This window comes from Macrotis lagotis, chromosome 3 (genome assembly GCF_037893015.1).
Source record: "Macrotis lagotis isolate mMagLag1 chromosome 3, bilby.v1.9.chrom.fasta, whole genome shotgun sequence".
Classification (NCBI taxonomy): Eukaryota; Metazoa; Chordata; class Mammalia; order Peramelemorphia; family Peramelidae; genus Macrotis; species Macrotis lagotis.
The window spans coordinates 299,419,242-299,436,785 of NC_133660.1; the positions used below are offsets into that span (position 1 = coordinate 299,419,242).

Consider the following 17,544-nt stretch of genomic DNA (forward strand, 5'->3'; position numbering starts at 1 on the left):
CCTGAAGTTACACAGATAAGAATAATATTTCTGAAACCAAATTTGAACTCAGGATCCATTGATACCTTGATTGGTGCTCTTTCCACTGGAATACAAGTTGTAATTTTTTTTCTGTTTCATGAATAGTGTTCCTATCTTTCATATAGTTCTGGAAAATAAAAGTGTGGTCAGCAAAGACTGGAGTAACTGAATAGAACTCAGAGTCAATTAAATATCACCATAAATTCCATGAGATTAGTTAGGATTTAATCATATAATTGATCTTACTGAGAAATGGTTTTGAGATCCAATAATTTCCTGAAGATTTCTTTCACATCTTTATTCCTCAGACTGTATATTAAGGGATTTAGCATAGGAATGACCACAGCATAAAAAACAGTTCCTATTTTGACCACAAGCCCTGTGTTTTTAGAATTGGGAATACAATAGAGAAAGAGGATGGTCCCATAGAAGATGGTAACAGCAGTCAGGTGGGAGGCACATGTGGAGAAAGCTTTATGTCTCCCACTGGCTGAATGCATTTTGAGGATAGTGACAAAAATAAAAATATAGGATGTAAAGATAATGATGAGGGTAAAGATTGCACTGAGATTTGCAAAGATAAAAAGTAGCATCTCACTGAAATGTGTATCTGAGCAAGAAACTGATAGGAAAACTAAATATTCACATACAAAGTTATTAATGATTTTGGTCTCACAAAAAGACAAGATAAGAATTGAGTAGGTGAATATAATAGAAGTAAATAATCCCCATGAATATGCTACAGTCACTAGCAGGGAACAGAGTTTTGAGGACATGGAAACTGTATAGAGCAAAGGATAACATATAGCAACCAAGCGGTCATAAGCCATCACTGCCAACATGACCATCTCTGTCATCACACAGGCAGCAGCAAAGAAAAACTGTGTGATGCAACCCTTGATGGAGATGCTTTTGTCTTCTACAACTAAGTTTTCTATTAATTTCGGTGTAACTACAGTGGAGTAACAGAAATCCAGAAATGACAAGTTCTTGAGGAAAAAATACATGGGTGTATGGAGTTTGGGACTGATCTTGATGATCACAATCATGCCGACATTCCCCAAAACAGTGACTGCATAGATGGTGAGGAACAGTAGAAAAAGGGGCACCTGGAGATCTGGATAATCAGAGAATCCTAAGAGGACGAACATGACTTCAGAACTCTGATTCTTGTCAGTGCTCACCATGCTTTCTGTTGGAGAGAATTGGAAATAGACCATGAGAAGTAAAATAAAAATTAAATTGAAGAAAACTGTATAAGGGTAGAAGATAACTTTAAAATTATAAATGAGGTTATTATTATTATTATTATTGAGATAATAATAGTAATGGAGTAAATAATTTAGCACTTACTCTCAAGTCTATGCATTTGGGTTGAAAAAATCATGGAGCATGAAACAAGTCAAACAAAGTTACATATACAATAATTTGAATAAACAATTGGTTATAAATTCAAAAAATCTAGTATAAATTGAACTTGTAAAACATTGAGAGCAGGATGTCTTGATTCTCTTTTATATAAAACAACCTTTTAAAATGTGCGTTTATCTGTATACATACATTTATGTTTCTACTTACAACCAAACAATTCATAGGCATTATATTTATTCACACATATGCACATATATATTAAGGCATATATATATATATATGTATATATATATATATATACATATATACATATATATATATATATGCAGCAGAGAATTTGTTAAGGATATCCTAACCCTAAAACTATATGTCTATCTCTTTTGTAAAGATTGATGTCAAAAAATCCAATTAAAATTAAACGTAATTTTCTGAAATAGAAAATATTGTACATGATTTTTGGAGAATTTCAGTAACAAGCATCCAGGAAGGTAAGTTTATATCCAATGTATTTCAACAGTCTTCCTTGTATGGCAGCAAAATTGAGTAATATGTCCATTAACTTAAAGTTTTCTCTTTAGAATTCATAGGCCATGGACATTGTTAAGCGTCAGAGAGCTATGTTTTGAGTCAGGAAGATCTGAGTTCAAATCCAAACTCAGACACTAGTTATATGATTCCGATGTGCTTCGTGAACCTCTGTTTACTTCAGTTTCCTAATTTTTAAAATCTGTGAAATGACCTACTGGCTCGGGTTGTTATGAAGTGTAAATGGAATAAAATTTGTAAACTGCTTAGGACATTATCTGACACTTCGTCAGTACTGCATTAATATTAGATATTTTTTGTTTAAATGGTTTCAATCCAAGTTGTATAATCAGTCACTGGCTTTAGCTCTTTTGCCTGAGTTTTAAACAGTAAAAAGTTATAATAGCTAATGTTTATGTACCACCGTATATATCCCAGTGTGTATGTTAAGTTCTTTTCAGTTATTGTCAAAATGGTTCTCAAAATAATCTGGAGATGTAGGGACAATTATTATTATTCCACTCATGCAGCTTGGGTAAAAAGATGATCATGGGCTAGAAATGAATTACCCAAGGTTACACAAAGAGTAATCTCTTAAGGTCAAATTTGAATTCAATTCTCCCTCACTCCAGACTGAGATCACTATTGCAATATATAATATGAGGTTGAACAAGAAAATATTAAAATTCTTTCTCTGGTAAAACATTATTTGTTCAATATTATAAAGATATTTTCAAATCTATGCACTGAAATCTTATGGTCATGACTAATATGGAAATATGTTTAAGAGGACTGTAAATGTATAGTCTAAATCAATTTGCTTACTATCTTGCAGTGGGTGAAGGGAAAGGACGTAGGGAGAAAAAAATTGCAACTCAAAATCTTTCAAAGCTGAATGTTGAAAACTATCTTAAAATGTAATTAGAAAAAAAAATAAAATATTTTTAACAAAAAAAAATCTTATGATCCTTTCCTTATTTTGAAATGATGCCTTCATAAACAGGGTATATCTTTATTAATTGAATACAAGAGTTAGCCTCCTGAAGTTGTTTCTTTGTAGTTTGTGGCTATAATGAAAAGAAAGTTATCATTAAGGTATTTGGAAGGAAAAGAGAATGTCTAATTTGAGGTGTTTTAGGTATCCGATTAATTATCTTTCTATATAGGGATTTCTTCTATCTATCACCTTTTTAGAAAACCAGAATGTGGCTTCCAAGCAGGAAAAAAGAATTGAAATGGTACAAAACATAAAGAAATAAATGGAGATAGACCGACTGACAGAAAATAGATGTCAAAGGTAGTGGAGCCCTAGCTCCTTTAAGGTTAAACTTCTCATGACAAGAGTTCTGTGGATTAGGGTATAAGTCAGGGAAGACACAGTGAGTTAGCATTCCAGTTTCAATTTCTCTTTTTGTTTATAAAAGTTTAACAGAAGAACAATCCCCATTTTCATGAATATTCAGGAACAATTGCAGTGGGAGAATGTGCTTCCTGAAAGCTAAAAATTCCAAATTTGGTAAATCCAGATATTTGACTGGATTGTCACTTTTCTTCCAAGAATAACACTGTTCTATTTTCCAGTCCACTCATTACCACTTAATAGCTACACATACTGCTTCCAAAATATGTTTGTTTTCCCCCCTCTTCCTTCTTTAAAAATGCAAAATTCAGCTTGTCCTGCTTATGCATTCTTTTTTCCTCTAAACCAAAGTTAAAACCCAAAGATAATTTTACTTAATTGTCATCTTTCATCTGTGTTGCTTTGACCAATAGTTGACATCTCATAAATTCTAGTGAATTCTAATTTTCTTATTTTTCTGTTTACATTCTCTCCTGATGATTTATAGATAATGTATCTCCTAGCAATATCAACTTCTCTGTCACTGTTAAAGTTTAAATGTCTACATCAAATTCTCATATATGTATATATATATAAACATATATCTGTCTATAAATATCCATATATGATCAGAAATTCATTGCTAAGGAAATAAAGATTCTGCATTGTAGAAAAAGCCCTGCTTATGACACACTATTAAAGTTTGCTGAGGCTATCACTTCTTTTTCTAGTCATATCTCACAGTTTTATACCCTATTTGGAATTTTCTTGCCTAATATTCTGAAGAGTTTTACCATTTCCTTCTTCAGTTTATTTTACAGATTAGAAATCTGTATCAATAAGATTAAGTGACTTATCCACACAACTAGTTAGTATCTAAGGCAGAATTTGAACTCAGAAATTCCCAAATGCCAAGATTTTCCAAAACTTCTTTCCTCTTCATTCCTAGTTTACTCTTGCTACTTGGTCATATTTTTCCTCCAGTCTTATTATATGTCGCAGAAAATGGCTAACTGAATTGTCCAAGATCATTTTATTTAAATACTCTCTGTTAGGGTCTTTGAAGATAGAACTGGGAATAAAGCAATTCCCTGACTCATTCTCTACAACACCACACTGCTCGTCCTAGATTTATAATTTATGTTTATATGTGTATGTATGTATGTGTACACATTTAAAATGTATTTGTCTATGTAAACATATACTATTTATGTGTATGGATGTATATACAACCACATAGAATATTTTAGAAAAAAACAAAAAAAAATAAAGTTCACAGGTAAACTACCACCCAAAAATCTTTCTACTTACTATTTATCTTTATAGATTTTAAGCTGCTTTTTCAACCTCAGCCATCTCTTCTTTTTTCCTGGTGTCATCACTGGAATTTTAGAATCAATGGTCCTGGTACTTGGCTATGGGGTTTATTATTTATTATCATAGCTATATAAATTGAAGACTTTTCCACTATCTAGTCCTGTTCATCATTTTATTCAAGAGGAAGTTGATGACATTAAATGATTTTTTCCAAAATCTGCCATGTATTTTAAAAAACCAACAGAATTGTGCTTCTGGCATGTGATTCTCACATCTTCTGTTTCCACATCTGAAGCTATTACTACAATGTGTTTCATCTTCCATATCACTTTCTATTTCAATTGGTGAAAATAAGTATTGAAAGACGGAGAATGACAAATATCCTTGAAACCTGCAGATCTCTTCCTAAACAGAGTCATTCTGCTTCACTTTTCATGAACTTTAATTGTACAGAAAGTTTGTCTGACATTGAATAGATTTCCCTGTTTGTAATTTCAATTATACTACTCTTTGTTCTATATTACTTTATTCAAGACAGTCATGATTCTCTCCATCTCATACATGTTTTCTTTCAAGATTTATTTCATCCCTCATACATATATTGACTAACTGCATTATAGTCTTTTATGGCATTTATATATCTCAATCAATAAATCAATCAAGCATCTAAGTTGTTGGCAACCTTGTGCTTCTTTAAATTTTATGAAAGTATGTTACTCTGAGATTTCTTTGCCCTGTAAAATCAATATGTCAATCTATTTATCAGGATAGAAATTGACAATGCCTAAAATTTAGGATGAATGAATATGGTTACTGTGCTATCTATCAAATTATAGATTTTTGTGTTTGGTATGGGTCATTGATTGCAGAGTTATTATGAACTCTAGATATTTAAACAATCTCGATTCTCATTTGGACATCTAAAATTTATAAGTTCATATTATTCTGTCAGAATTGAAAGTTTTGTTCACTCTCCCCTACTGCACCATTTTTATCCAGCTAGGTTTTCTCACAGGCAAAATATGAACACATGAGTTTTCCTCATTCCTAATCTTTTACTGCACAACCCAAACTATGATTCCTTTCTGTCTCTCTTTTTTAATTAAAGTATGCATTTCTCCTTTTATTTTTGCCAGATATATATTTTGGTTCATCTACAACAGTATCTTACAACAATTTTTCTATGCAAAGTCATAATTTCTGCCAAATTGCTACAATTATTATTTTATGAAAATAATATATTTCTGACTTTATGCTTTTTGCACTTATAATTCCCCCCAAATTATAATGCCTTCTATCTTGGTCCCTACCAAATTTAGTCTAAACTTTCATACAAAGCTTATGCAAGCTGTGCACTTGCAGAAAATTGTATAATCTTCACTGGCATTCTTTTTTTCCTGTCCATTTCTTTAGTCATGATTGTAATTGCCAGCGGATATTTAACAAGAGCTACATGATATTAATATTTTTTTTCTGCACCTAAGGCATCTTTCTACATGTGCTTAAAAAAACTGTTCAGCAGAGACATCATGTGATACATTCTATTAGGAACTTATTCTTTCTGTCCATTAATATTAGATTCTCTGTACAATAATTTTGATTTAAAAAGTAACTGATGAAACTAATGAGAATAATGAAGATTATGGTGGTGGTGATGATGATGATGATGATGATGATGATGATGATTACGATGATTTCACATAAGCTGTCCCTCTCTTTTTTTGCCATTCTTTTTCTAACTCATCTTTCAGGAAACTTATGAAACTCATTTCCATTCATTAGACGAAGGAAAAAATATGTGAGAGGAAATTTTCAAGTTATATTTACTCACTAGAACATCGACATTGCTGGACACCTCATTATCTAGATCCATAATAAAGGTGATACATCTTGAAATATAATATTTTCACAACTGAATGCTTTCCCAATCTTTCCTTAATGATTAAACTATGAATTAATTCACTAATATATATATATATGTATATATATATACATATATATATATAGTACTAAGAGAAAATCAGTCTTTTACAATGACTTCATGGGGAATGTGGTTTACTCCTTTTCACAGTAAATCTAACAGTCAGTGAGATGATCTACTCTATATGAAAGCTGTGAATGGCATGTAAACTAAGATCTTAAAGTTGCCTCAAAAAGCTTTGGGACTCAGGCCTTAGAGACTCTCTACTCACCCTACTTATGACATTTGTAAGAACATTTTTATATTTTAATATTAAAAACAATAGGAAAAGTACAATATGCGTTACAAAAATTTTCTTAACCTTGGAAGACAACTCATGAGTTCATGATTTGCCTGTGAAACAACCTAGCTGAATAAAAATGGGGAGGATGGGAAAGTGAACTAAACTTTGAGATTCTGAAAAAAGTTTCTGGTAAGTAATTAGAAATACATGTATTATCTAAAAAAAATGAAATGTCTTGCAGTTAGAACTTTTTTGACCTTCACAAATATAGAAAGTAGATTTCAAGATAACAGAGTTATTTAGCCCTCACTGTGTCTCCTGATGAGAAAACACTAAATAACATGCTTCTACTTGGTGACCTGATATCCCCAACATTCAAGTATGAATTTCTACTGTAGTGATGCTGCTGCTGCTTTGATCTCTAGATTCTTGTACTCTTGTATCAGATAGCTAGGAGATATAATAAAACACTGACCTTCAGGGTCAAGCATACCAGACTCCAAATCCAGTCTCAGACACTTGATTCTTACTAGCTGTGTGACCTTTGGGGAAGTTACTTAACCTTGATTGGAGACATTTCTAGTAAAACCTAAATGCAAAAAATACTTAAAAGACACATAAAATTCTACAAACATTACAATTAATATTGGAGATACAGTAATGAATTCATATTATGGTGATGGTTATAGTAAGAATATTGTGTGAAAAAATTTTTCCATTAAATTCCTCAGTATTTCCTTCACATCATTGTTCCTCAAACTATATATTAGGGGGTTCAGCATATGGATAACTGTTGCATATAAAACAAAGCCCATTTTAAAGATGAACCAGGAGCTTTTAGTATTGGGTATTCAAGAGAAGAAAATATATAGTTCCATAGAAGATTCCAATAGCAATCAGTTGGGAGGTACAAGTGGGAAAAAACCTTATACCTTGCCCCAACTGAATTCATCTTCATAAGAGTTACAAAAATTAAAATAGAAGAAGTGATTATAACCAGGAAGGTGCTCAACATATTAAAATTTGCTGCTATAAATTATACCATCTCACCAAAAATGCTTATCAGAGAAGGAGGCAGAGAGTATGCCAGAATAGTCACAGACAGAATTATTGATGATGGTAGTTCCGCAAAAAGATAATACAAGAAGAGAGTAGGTGAAGAGGAGAGAGAAGAGTATACCTCAACAGTATGCTGTACCATCAGCAAGGTACAATGTTTCTTGTACATGATGACTATATATAAAAGGGGATTACAAATAGCCACAAAGCCATCATATGCCATCACTGCCAACCTGAATTTCAAATAGGGATAGACATTGTGCTGTCTTCTGCAACCATGTATTCTAACAGTTTTGGTTTCAAATTAGTACACAAACAGAAATCCACAAAAAACAAGTTGTTAAGGAAAAAATACATTGGAATGTGTAATTGGGGTTCTTTGGAATGATTGCAATTATTCCAAGATACCCCATCACAGTGAACATTTATATGGCAAAGAAAACTATAAACAGATGAATCTGATATTGTGGGTGGTCAGAGAATCCCAAGAGAATGAATATCACCGCAGTACTCTGATTTCTCTCAGAGATTATCATGGTTATAGTTCAATGGAATTTGAAAATAAATCCTGAAAACCAGAATAGTATGACAGGAGTTGACATAGATATTGAGGTAAAGGAAAGTTTAAATCAATGATGACAATTAAAACTAATTTAATGGAGTCAAACATTTCCTCTATGAAATATAATGTTTCAAAGTGGATAAAAGATCATCCTCCAAAACAGAAAGTACTAAATTCGTATCTTACCACTAACACATACTAAGTTATGACCCTGGATAATCTTTTGGTCCTCTGAACAACTTGATAATCCTCTGATTACATAGTAGATTACAGGCCAATCTCCTTTTTAAAAAGTTGATTTCACAATGAAATGTATTTGTTTACAAAGAAATTGGAAGTCTAGTCATAAATACAAATAATAGTTCACATAGGAAATTAGTACAGCAAAGCTACATCAGAGAGAAGTCCTACTCTTTCTGAAACCTGAGTATTGTACTTATGCTAAAAGTCTTTCATTTGTTTCTAAGACCTTTGGGACCCAAGCCCTAGATACTCTCTACTGACCCTACGTATGTGTTCTCAAAAGAAGTAATTTAAAAAAAAATGTTTCTACTATTTTACATTAGTGAATGGAGTTTTCTAAAAATCCAATTTGTCTTACATTTGAATTTTTCCCACCTACACAAATATTAACATAGATTTTCCCTAAGATTATATAGTGTGTAATTAGATCCAAATTATCACATAATTGAATAATTTACTCTCAGAGGACTTAGGATAAAACATTGTTAACATTATCTTAAGGAATATTTATTCAGACAACAACTATTTCTTGATTTTATAACCTTTAATTGTTCAGAAAATCTGCCTGATATCATGCATCTATTTGAAACTTCTTCTCTGATACTTCTGATACTATTCTATGCAAGAAAATCATGATTACAATCATGATTGATTGTAAAAAGTAAGTTTTGAAATGCAGAATTTCTGTCCCACTCCAGCTCCTGGCAGAGTCATGACTGCACTTGATGATGTAATATCAGCTAATCCTCAAACTCTGTGATCACTGGACACTAGCATTCCTGTTCTCAGAACGTTATTCTCCAAACTTGACATTCCCTAGACATACTATGTGATGAAGACCCTTGTAACAAACCAATTGTATAATTAGAAAATCTCTCCTCCCTCTTTCACCCAGATTCTCAATAATAATACAATAATAATGTTTAGAAAGTTGAAGACATTTCTAGTGAGTCTGTAAAGCAAAAGACATTAAATGAGCACTTAAAATGTTCCCAGTACTTCATTTTATATTGGGTACATAGAGAGAAGCTCATGTTTTAATGATGGAGATATTAAGTTTAAAAAAAATAACATATTTAAAAAAATAAGAAATAGTTTGTGTCACACCTGGTTTTGTTCACTTCAATTTGCAACGTTTATTTACTCCTTTGAAGGTTTTGTTGTCCCCCCCCACCAGAAATCAATCAGCTTGCCATTTTTTCTTAATAGTATTTTTTCAATTTACATGTAGAGATAATTTTTTGCCAATTATTTTTGTAAGATTTTTAGGTCCAAAATTTTCTTTCAAACCCAGGGCAGAAGCCATACTATGAATCATGAAATACCTCTGAAAAGATGGAACTGAATTGGATTGCTCCAAAGTAGGCAGCAAACCACAAACACTTTTTATTTTAATTTATTTATTTTCAGCTATATACGTAAGAATATTTTTTAAGTTACAAAATTTCCTTTTACCCTCTCTTCCCACCCCACTCCCCTCAAATGGTGAAGCATTATTCATATATATAGTTTTGATAAACATGTTTATAGGTTATTTATTTTCAATATGAGGAATTAGAATTAAGGGAAAGAGTTACATAAGAAATAATTTTTAAAAGCATTCATTAGATTCTGAAGGAATTATTTTTTAGTGTTTTGTTTTGTTTTTCTTCCTCTGTATGGGGATAACATTGTCCATAGCCAGTCTAATTTATTTGTCCTATCTCTCTGAGCTGCTGAGAGGAGTTCCTTCCATCAAGGTTGATCATCTCACAATGATGGTTTTTTTGTTTGTTTGTTTTTTGCAATGGGGTTTAGTGCCTTGCCCAAGGCCACACAGGTAGGTGTTAAGTGTCTCAGGCTGGATGTGAACTCAGATACTCCTGACTCCAGGTCTGGTGCTCTATTCATTGCACCACCTAGCTGCCACTTCACAATGATGTTTTGATGTGCACATTGTTCTCTTGGTTCTACTCCCTTTGCTCAGCATCCTGTAAATCATTCCAAGTTTCTCTAGAGTCTGACCCTTTATGGTTTATTATAGAACAATACTATTCTATCCTTTTCATGTACCATAACTTGTTTAGCCATTCCCCAATTAATGAGCATTCCCTTTTTCCAGTTCTTTGCCACTACAAAAAGAGCTGCTATAAATATTTCGGAATGTGTAGGACTTTTCCCATTTTTTAATGATTTATTCTCATATAGACCTAGAATTGGAATTACCGTGTCAAAGGGTATGAAAAGCTTTATTGCTCTTTGGACATCATTCCAATTGCTCTCCAGAAAGGTTGGTTCCATTCACAACTCCACCAGCAATGCAACAATGTCTCAGTCTTGCCACAACCTCTCCAATACTGATCATTTTCCCTCTTTCCCATGTTGACCAATGTGATAGGTTTGAGGTGATACCTAATTGTTGTCTTACTTTCCATTTCTTTAATTCAATAATGATTTGGAGCATTTTTATATGATCATATATAATTTTAATTTCTTCAATTGAAAACCGTTCATATCTTTTGATCATTTATCGATTGGGGAATGACTTGCAGCCTTATAAATTTGAAGCAATTTTCTCTTTATTTTAGAAATGGGACTTTTATCAGAACTAGTTGTGAAGATTGTTTCTCAGTTTTCTGCTTTCCTTTTAATTTTGGCAGTATTGATTTTATTAGTGTAAAACCTTTTTGATTTAATGTAGTCAAAATAATTCTTCTGCACTTTATAATTTGCTCCAATTCTTGTTTTGTCATAAATTTATCCCCTTTCCATAGATCTGATAGAGTATTTCTTGGTCTATTAATTTATCTATGGTATCACTCTTTATGTCTAAATCCTTTACCCATTTTGCCCTTATTTTAGTATAGAGTGTAAGATGTAGATCTATGTCTAGTTTTTGCCATACTATTTTCCAGTTTTCCTGACAATTTTTCTCAAATAGGGAGTTCTTTATCCCAGAAGCTGCTGTCCTTGGGTTTGTCAAATAGTAGATTGCTGTAGTGACTTACAGCTGTTTCTTTTGAACCTATTCTAATTAACTGATCCATTACCCTATTTCTTAATCAGTACCAGGCAGTTGTGATGAGTATTGCTTTATAGCATAGTTTTAGATCTGGTAGAGTTAAATCACCTTTCTTTACATTTTTTCCCATTAGTTCCCTTCTTATTCTTAACCTTTTGTTGCTCCAGATGGATTTTGTTTCTTTTTTTTTTTCTAGTTTGGTAAAGTAGTTATTTGGTAGTTTAATTGGTATGTCATTAAATAACTAATTTAATTTGCTACTTATATCCACTGAGTCCCAGAAGCAGACCCCAGCTTTCAAAATGAGCAAAAAAACCCCCAACAAAACAAAAGAAAACAAAACAAAAGACAAAGAATTCAACCCATAGAATGTTACTGTGATGACAGGGAAGATCAAAATGCCATCTCAGACAAATACCTACATGTCAAACCTCAAAGCAGATTATGAATTGTTCTAAAATCCAAAATATTTTCTTAGAAAAGCTCAGAAAGGATTTTCAAAACCAAATAAGAGAAGCAAAATAATAATTGGGAAAAGCTGAGATTTATGCAGGAAAATTTTTAAAAATTTGAGAAGGTAATCAATATTTTTAAAAGTTGAATTGGCCAAATGGAAAAGAAGATATAAAAAAATCTGAAAAAAACCTGATTCTTAAAAAATTGGTGCTGGACAAGTTGAAATAATTTTTTCCTTAATACATCAAGAGTTCATCAAATAAATAAAAAAAATGGAAAAGTTCAAGTCACTGTAAAAATGTCCGATCTATAAATTAGATCAGAAGAGATAATTTAAGAATAATTGAACTTCCCGAAAGCCATGATCCAAAAAAGAGTCTGGACAATATCTTTCAGGAAATTATCAACATTATCCTAAACCAAGAGAGCAAAACATCCAGTGAAACAAACTAACAATCATCTGAAAGAAATCTCAAATTGAGGACAAATTTGAAAAATTATAAGCTAAATGAGAAATTACTACAAGTAGCCAAAAAGAAACAATTAAAATACCATGTACTCATAGTCAACTTTACACAGCACTTGGCACCTTCATCATTAAAGAATTTAAAGGATCAGAGGACTTGAGATATGATATTCCAGAAGACAGAGGAGCTTTAATTACAACAGAATGTTAAACCATTTAAAGTAACTATTAAATGAAAAAAAACCTTTTTTTCCACATTTTTTGAGTTTTGGAAATTAATGGACTTTCATTCTAAAGGTATTTTTTTCAAGAATTACTGCTTGCTTAACCTTCCTTATGTAAAAAAATGAATATTGCTCTCTTATACTTAATAACCATTTTATTAGGACCAATGCTTTGCTCCTTTTCTACTTCCTCAGAGAGAAATCAGTGTAGGAAATGCCTTCTGAGATTTACCCATGTCAAGATTTAATCAGTCAGAAAAAAAAATTCTAAGTTTAGCCTAATGATTGTATTCCTATTATTTTGCCTAAATGGGTCTGGAGAAAATGTTGACACTTCCTATTTTCAAGACAGATAATATTAAATTGAAATTTCTTTCAAGAGAGTTTGAGTAATCTAATCTATATATCCCAAATAGCCTACCTTTCATTGGGCTAATCAATTCTTGTGGATTGACATCTCTCAGGAATACCTTGTTTTTGAATGGCATATGAATGATGACTCCTTTAAAATTAGGGGTCTTTGTCTAAGAGAGAGGGTCAAATGACCTTTTTTATAAATAAACTTCTGGCTTTATTAATAAAATAATTAAATTATCTAGAAACTATGTCTTTTGAATTTAATTTTCACATTTGTTTGAATAAAATGATGACATTGAAGAAAATTTAATCTTGCATAATGCTTTTTGTAGCAAATATAAGTACCATTATAATTATTTATAACTCTACCAACAATTGCATTTATGAACATTCAGGTAGATGGATATATAGTTACAAATATATATGTGCACACATACACATGTAAGCATACACATAACCACATGCTATCTGTAATATCATAGATACATTGCATTGGGGTAAAAAGGATTTGCAAATGTCTCATCATTATTAGGTGATTCTTCTTACATTTAAAGGAAGCTAGAAGTAGTAAAAAGCAGATGTGAGAAGACAGAATGTTTCAGAAGAGAGGAAACCACTGAGAGAGAGAGAGATGAAATTATAATTTGTATGTAGTTCCATGTGCAATTATCTTTTTATTGTTATTGTTCTGAAAATGTTTGTTGTATTGAATATTAAATATAAAAATGAAAGTATATTGGAAGACTAATTCATTTCTAAATTATGAGAATCATCTGCATTTTATTTCTATTTTTTCAGATTAATGATTAAAGTCTAATTTGTCTGGCTATAGTTTGATCTTTCAAAGAGTAATGTGATGTTTGAAAGGTCATCTGAAAAAATGTTCATGAATCTTATCCATCATAATTAGAAAATATTCTGTCTTATCACCAAATATGATAAAATCAAAGAACAGTACATACATTTGTATAATATCTGCTTCTTTATAAATAAATCTTGTTAGGGAATCTTTTTAAAACTTGTTTGTCAAAGAAATATTTATCAAAGATTTAAATAAATATATCAAATGATTATAATGTGGCAACTTTCAGAAAAGCAGCAACTTGTTCAACAATTTTCCATTTGATTGGCTTTCCCCAACTCAGCAGCTACTCTCTCCTTGTCATTGATTTATTTACGTCTTTTTCTGTGCTATAAACTCCTTCAGAAAAGTAGATTTTGATATCTTTGAAAGGTAAACATGGAGTTTGACTCATAAGTAAAGCTTGTACATCTCTAGAGATTTCTGTTTTATGATCCAGGTTGCTGGGCAGCTCTCCATTCTGAGGGTCCTGAAAGCCACAGAGGTGTACTCAGGGCCCAAGAAAGTAACTTGATCACTTGCTCTGTATTCCTACTTCAGCATCCCTGGAGTCTGTACCACTATAGTCATGTTCTTCCCACCACGCAAGATGAGATATTTCAGTTTCATGGTCACAAAGCCTAAGCAACATGAGGAGGAGAAAAAGGAAGCTAAATTCAAAGATAGGCTTTTTCATGTGGAAAGAGAATAAAGTCAAGAATCTTTATTTCCACACTACAAATGATTCAATTTAATTTCCCCCCTCCTGTGCTTAATCTTGTAGGATTAACTTGACTTTATAATAAATCTATTATCTCAATGAATAGTCAGTGATCATTATTCTCTACTGATATTGAATATGGTCACTCATCAAGGTGTATTTTTTTTTTCACACTGGACTTCAAATACCACCTGCTAACCCACTTAGCAAACACCTTAGGTTCTGTTTTTCCCTTGTCTTTTCTGTCAAGTAGTATAAATGTGAAAATTTTAAAAATAGTAGAGAGAAAACAAAGCTTGTTGGAATAAATAGTTTCATTTTTACACTAAATTGTCAAGGAACTTTAATTTTTGGATATTGTGGAGTTCATTGTGGAGTTCATTATAATGTTATTTGATCCTTATTTTTTGAAGAAGACTATTACATCAGGGAGGGGATACCATCACATGCAAGATCTGATTGAGAGAGGGCTATGCTAACTCATCAGTCTCACTTTCTCCTCTTGGACCCATCTGGGAACAATGGCTAGATATGAATAAGAATGATTGGGGATAGACTTAAATTTAAAGCAACAATGACTTGTCTAAAGTCATGCAGCTAATAAGTCTAAAGTTTCTGAGGCTAAATTTGAACTCAGATCCTATTAACTCCTGGGTTGGTGATGTATCCATTGGAGCTCTAGCTGTGATTTTTTTAATATGTCAAGCATTTCTTTTATTTAATGAAGAATTTTCCTATCTTTCAAATTGCTGTGGACACTAAAGCTGTGACTGCCAGAGAAGGGAGTAACTGAATAAAACTCAGAGTTAATTAAATATTGCAATAAATCCCATAATAATAGGTTAGGAATTAGTCATATAAATGATCTCACTGAGAAATTATTTTGAGACCATCAATTTTCTGAAGGTTTCTTTCACATCTTTGTTCCTTAGACTGTATATTAAGGGATTTAGCATAGGTATCACCACGGTATAAAAAACAGATCCAATTTTGACCCCGATCCCTGAGTTTTTAGAAATGGGAATACAATAGAGAAAGAAGAGGGTCCCATAGAAGATGATAACAGCAGTCAAGTGGGAGACACAAGTAGAAAAAGTTTTATATCTCCCACTAGTTGAATGCATTTTGAGAATGGTGACAAAAATAAAAAGATAAGATGTAAAAATAACAGTGAGGGTGCAAATTGAACTGAGATTTGTAAGGATAAAAAGTATTGTCTCACTGAAGTGTTTATCAGAACAAGAAGCTGAGAGGAAAACTAAATATTCACGTACAAAGTTATTAATGATTTTGGTCTCACAAAAAGACAAGACAAGAATTGAGTAGGTGTATATAAAACAGGAAATTATGCCCCATGAATATGCTACAGTCACTAACAGGGAACAGAGTTTTGGGGACATGAAAACTGAATAGAGCAAAGGATAACATATAGCAACCAAGCGGTCATAAGCCATCGCTGCCAACATGACCATCTCTGTTATCACACAGGTAGCAGCAAAGAAAAACTGTGTGATGCAACCCTTGATGGACATGCTTCTGTCTTCTGCAACTAAGTTTCCTATTAATTTTGGTGTAACTATAGTGGAGTAACAGAAATCCAGAAAGGACAAGTGCTTGAGGAAAAAGTACATGGGGGTGTGCAGTTTGGGACTGATCTTGATGATCACAATCATACCCACATTCCCCACAACAGAGACTGTATAGATGGTGAGGAACAGTAGAAAGAGGGGCACCTGGAGGTCTGGATAATCAGAGAACCCTACGAAGATGAACATGACTTCAGAACTCTGATTCTTGTCAGTGCTCACCATCATTCCTGTTGGAGAGAATTGGAAATTGATCATGAGGAGCAAAAAATAAATAGGAGTGTAGTTTAAAGGCAGATATGAGTTAGAACATTATTAATGTTATAATTATTATGAAGATAATAACAGGAATAATATGATGTTTCTAATTTAGTATTTACTCTCAAATCCTGTACATTTGGGTTGAAAAAATGGAGCATGAAACAAGTCAAAGAAAGAGTCATATAAAGAATGGTTTTAATTAATGTATGACTTTAAATTCACAAAATCTAGTATAATCTATACTTTAAGAAATATCAGGACAGGAACCGTCTTGACTCTCCTTTACATAGCAACCTTTTAAATTGTGTGTGCTTGTATACATACATTTATAGGTAGATATACACTCAAACACATATACTTATGCCTCGATATGTACAAGAATATACACTTTTATAGGAAATATACCTATAGATAGATAGATATGGATATATTGCATGACTTAATGACCATATAATTACCGATCTATCCCTTTAGCTCTTTTGCCTGAATTTTGAACAGTAAAAATAATAATAATAATAATAATAATGATAACTGTTTACATAGTTCTTTATATATCCCAGTTAGTGGATTAAGTTCTTTACAATTATTATCAAAATGGTTCTTAAAATAATCTGGACAGTAGGGTCAATTATTGTTCCAATTTTATACTTTTGGAAAATGATTCATACAGAAGCAAAAATGACTTACACAGGGTTGCACAGTTATTAAATCTCTTAAGATCAATTTTGAATTCAGATCTCCTTCACTCCTAATTGAGATCTCTATTTATTGCATTATATAATACTTGGTTGAAATAGAAAATATAATCATTCTTTCTCAGCTATAACATTATTTGTTCAACATTTTCAAAACATTTTCAAATCTGTGCACTGAAATCTTATGGTCCTGACTAATATGAAAATATGCTAACATGGCTCTACATGTGCACCCTATATAAAATTGTGTATTGTCTTGGGTAGGGTGAAGAGAAGGGAGGTAGGGAGAAAAATT

At 32.1% G+C, this 17,544-nt stretch overlaps 2 protein-coding genes across 2 annotated transcripts; both read right to left on the reverse strand.

The window, feature by feature from the left end:
• Window positions 1-263: 263 nt before the first annotated feature.
• LOC141516930 (olfactory receptor 5D18-like) lies at window positions 264-1,208 on the reverse strand. Its single transcript, XM_074227885.1, has one exon. The coding sequence runs from the start codon at window positions 1,206-1,208 to the stop codon at window positions 264-266; it is 945 nt and encodes a 314-aa protein (XP_074083986.1).
• Window positions 1,209-15,585: 14,377 nt separating this feature from the next.
• LOC141516931 (olfactory receptor 5D13-like) lies at window positions 15,586-16,518 on the reverse strand. The gene has a single exon (XM_074227886.1). It carries the CDS (start codon window positions 16,516-16,518, stop codon window positions 15,586-15,588), a length of 933 nt encoding a protein of 310 aa, XP_074083987.1.
• Window positions 16,519-17,544: the final 1,026 nt, after the last annotated feature.

Excerpts from the sequence above, each read along its gene's own strand:
- LOC141516930 (XM_074227885.1), bottom strand. The coding sequence starts at position 1,208 with ATGGTGAGCACTGACAAGAATCAGAGTTCTGAAGTCATGTTCGTCCTC.
- LOC141516931 (XM_074227886.1), bottom strand. The coding sequence starts at position 16,518 with ATGGTGAGCACTGACAAGAATCAGAGTTCTGAAGTCATGTTCATCTTC.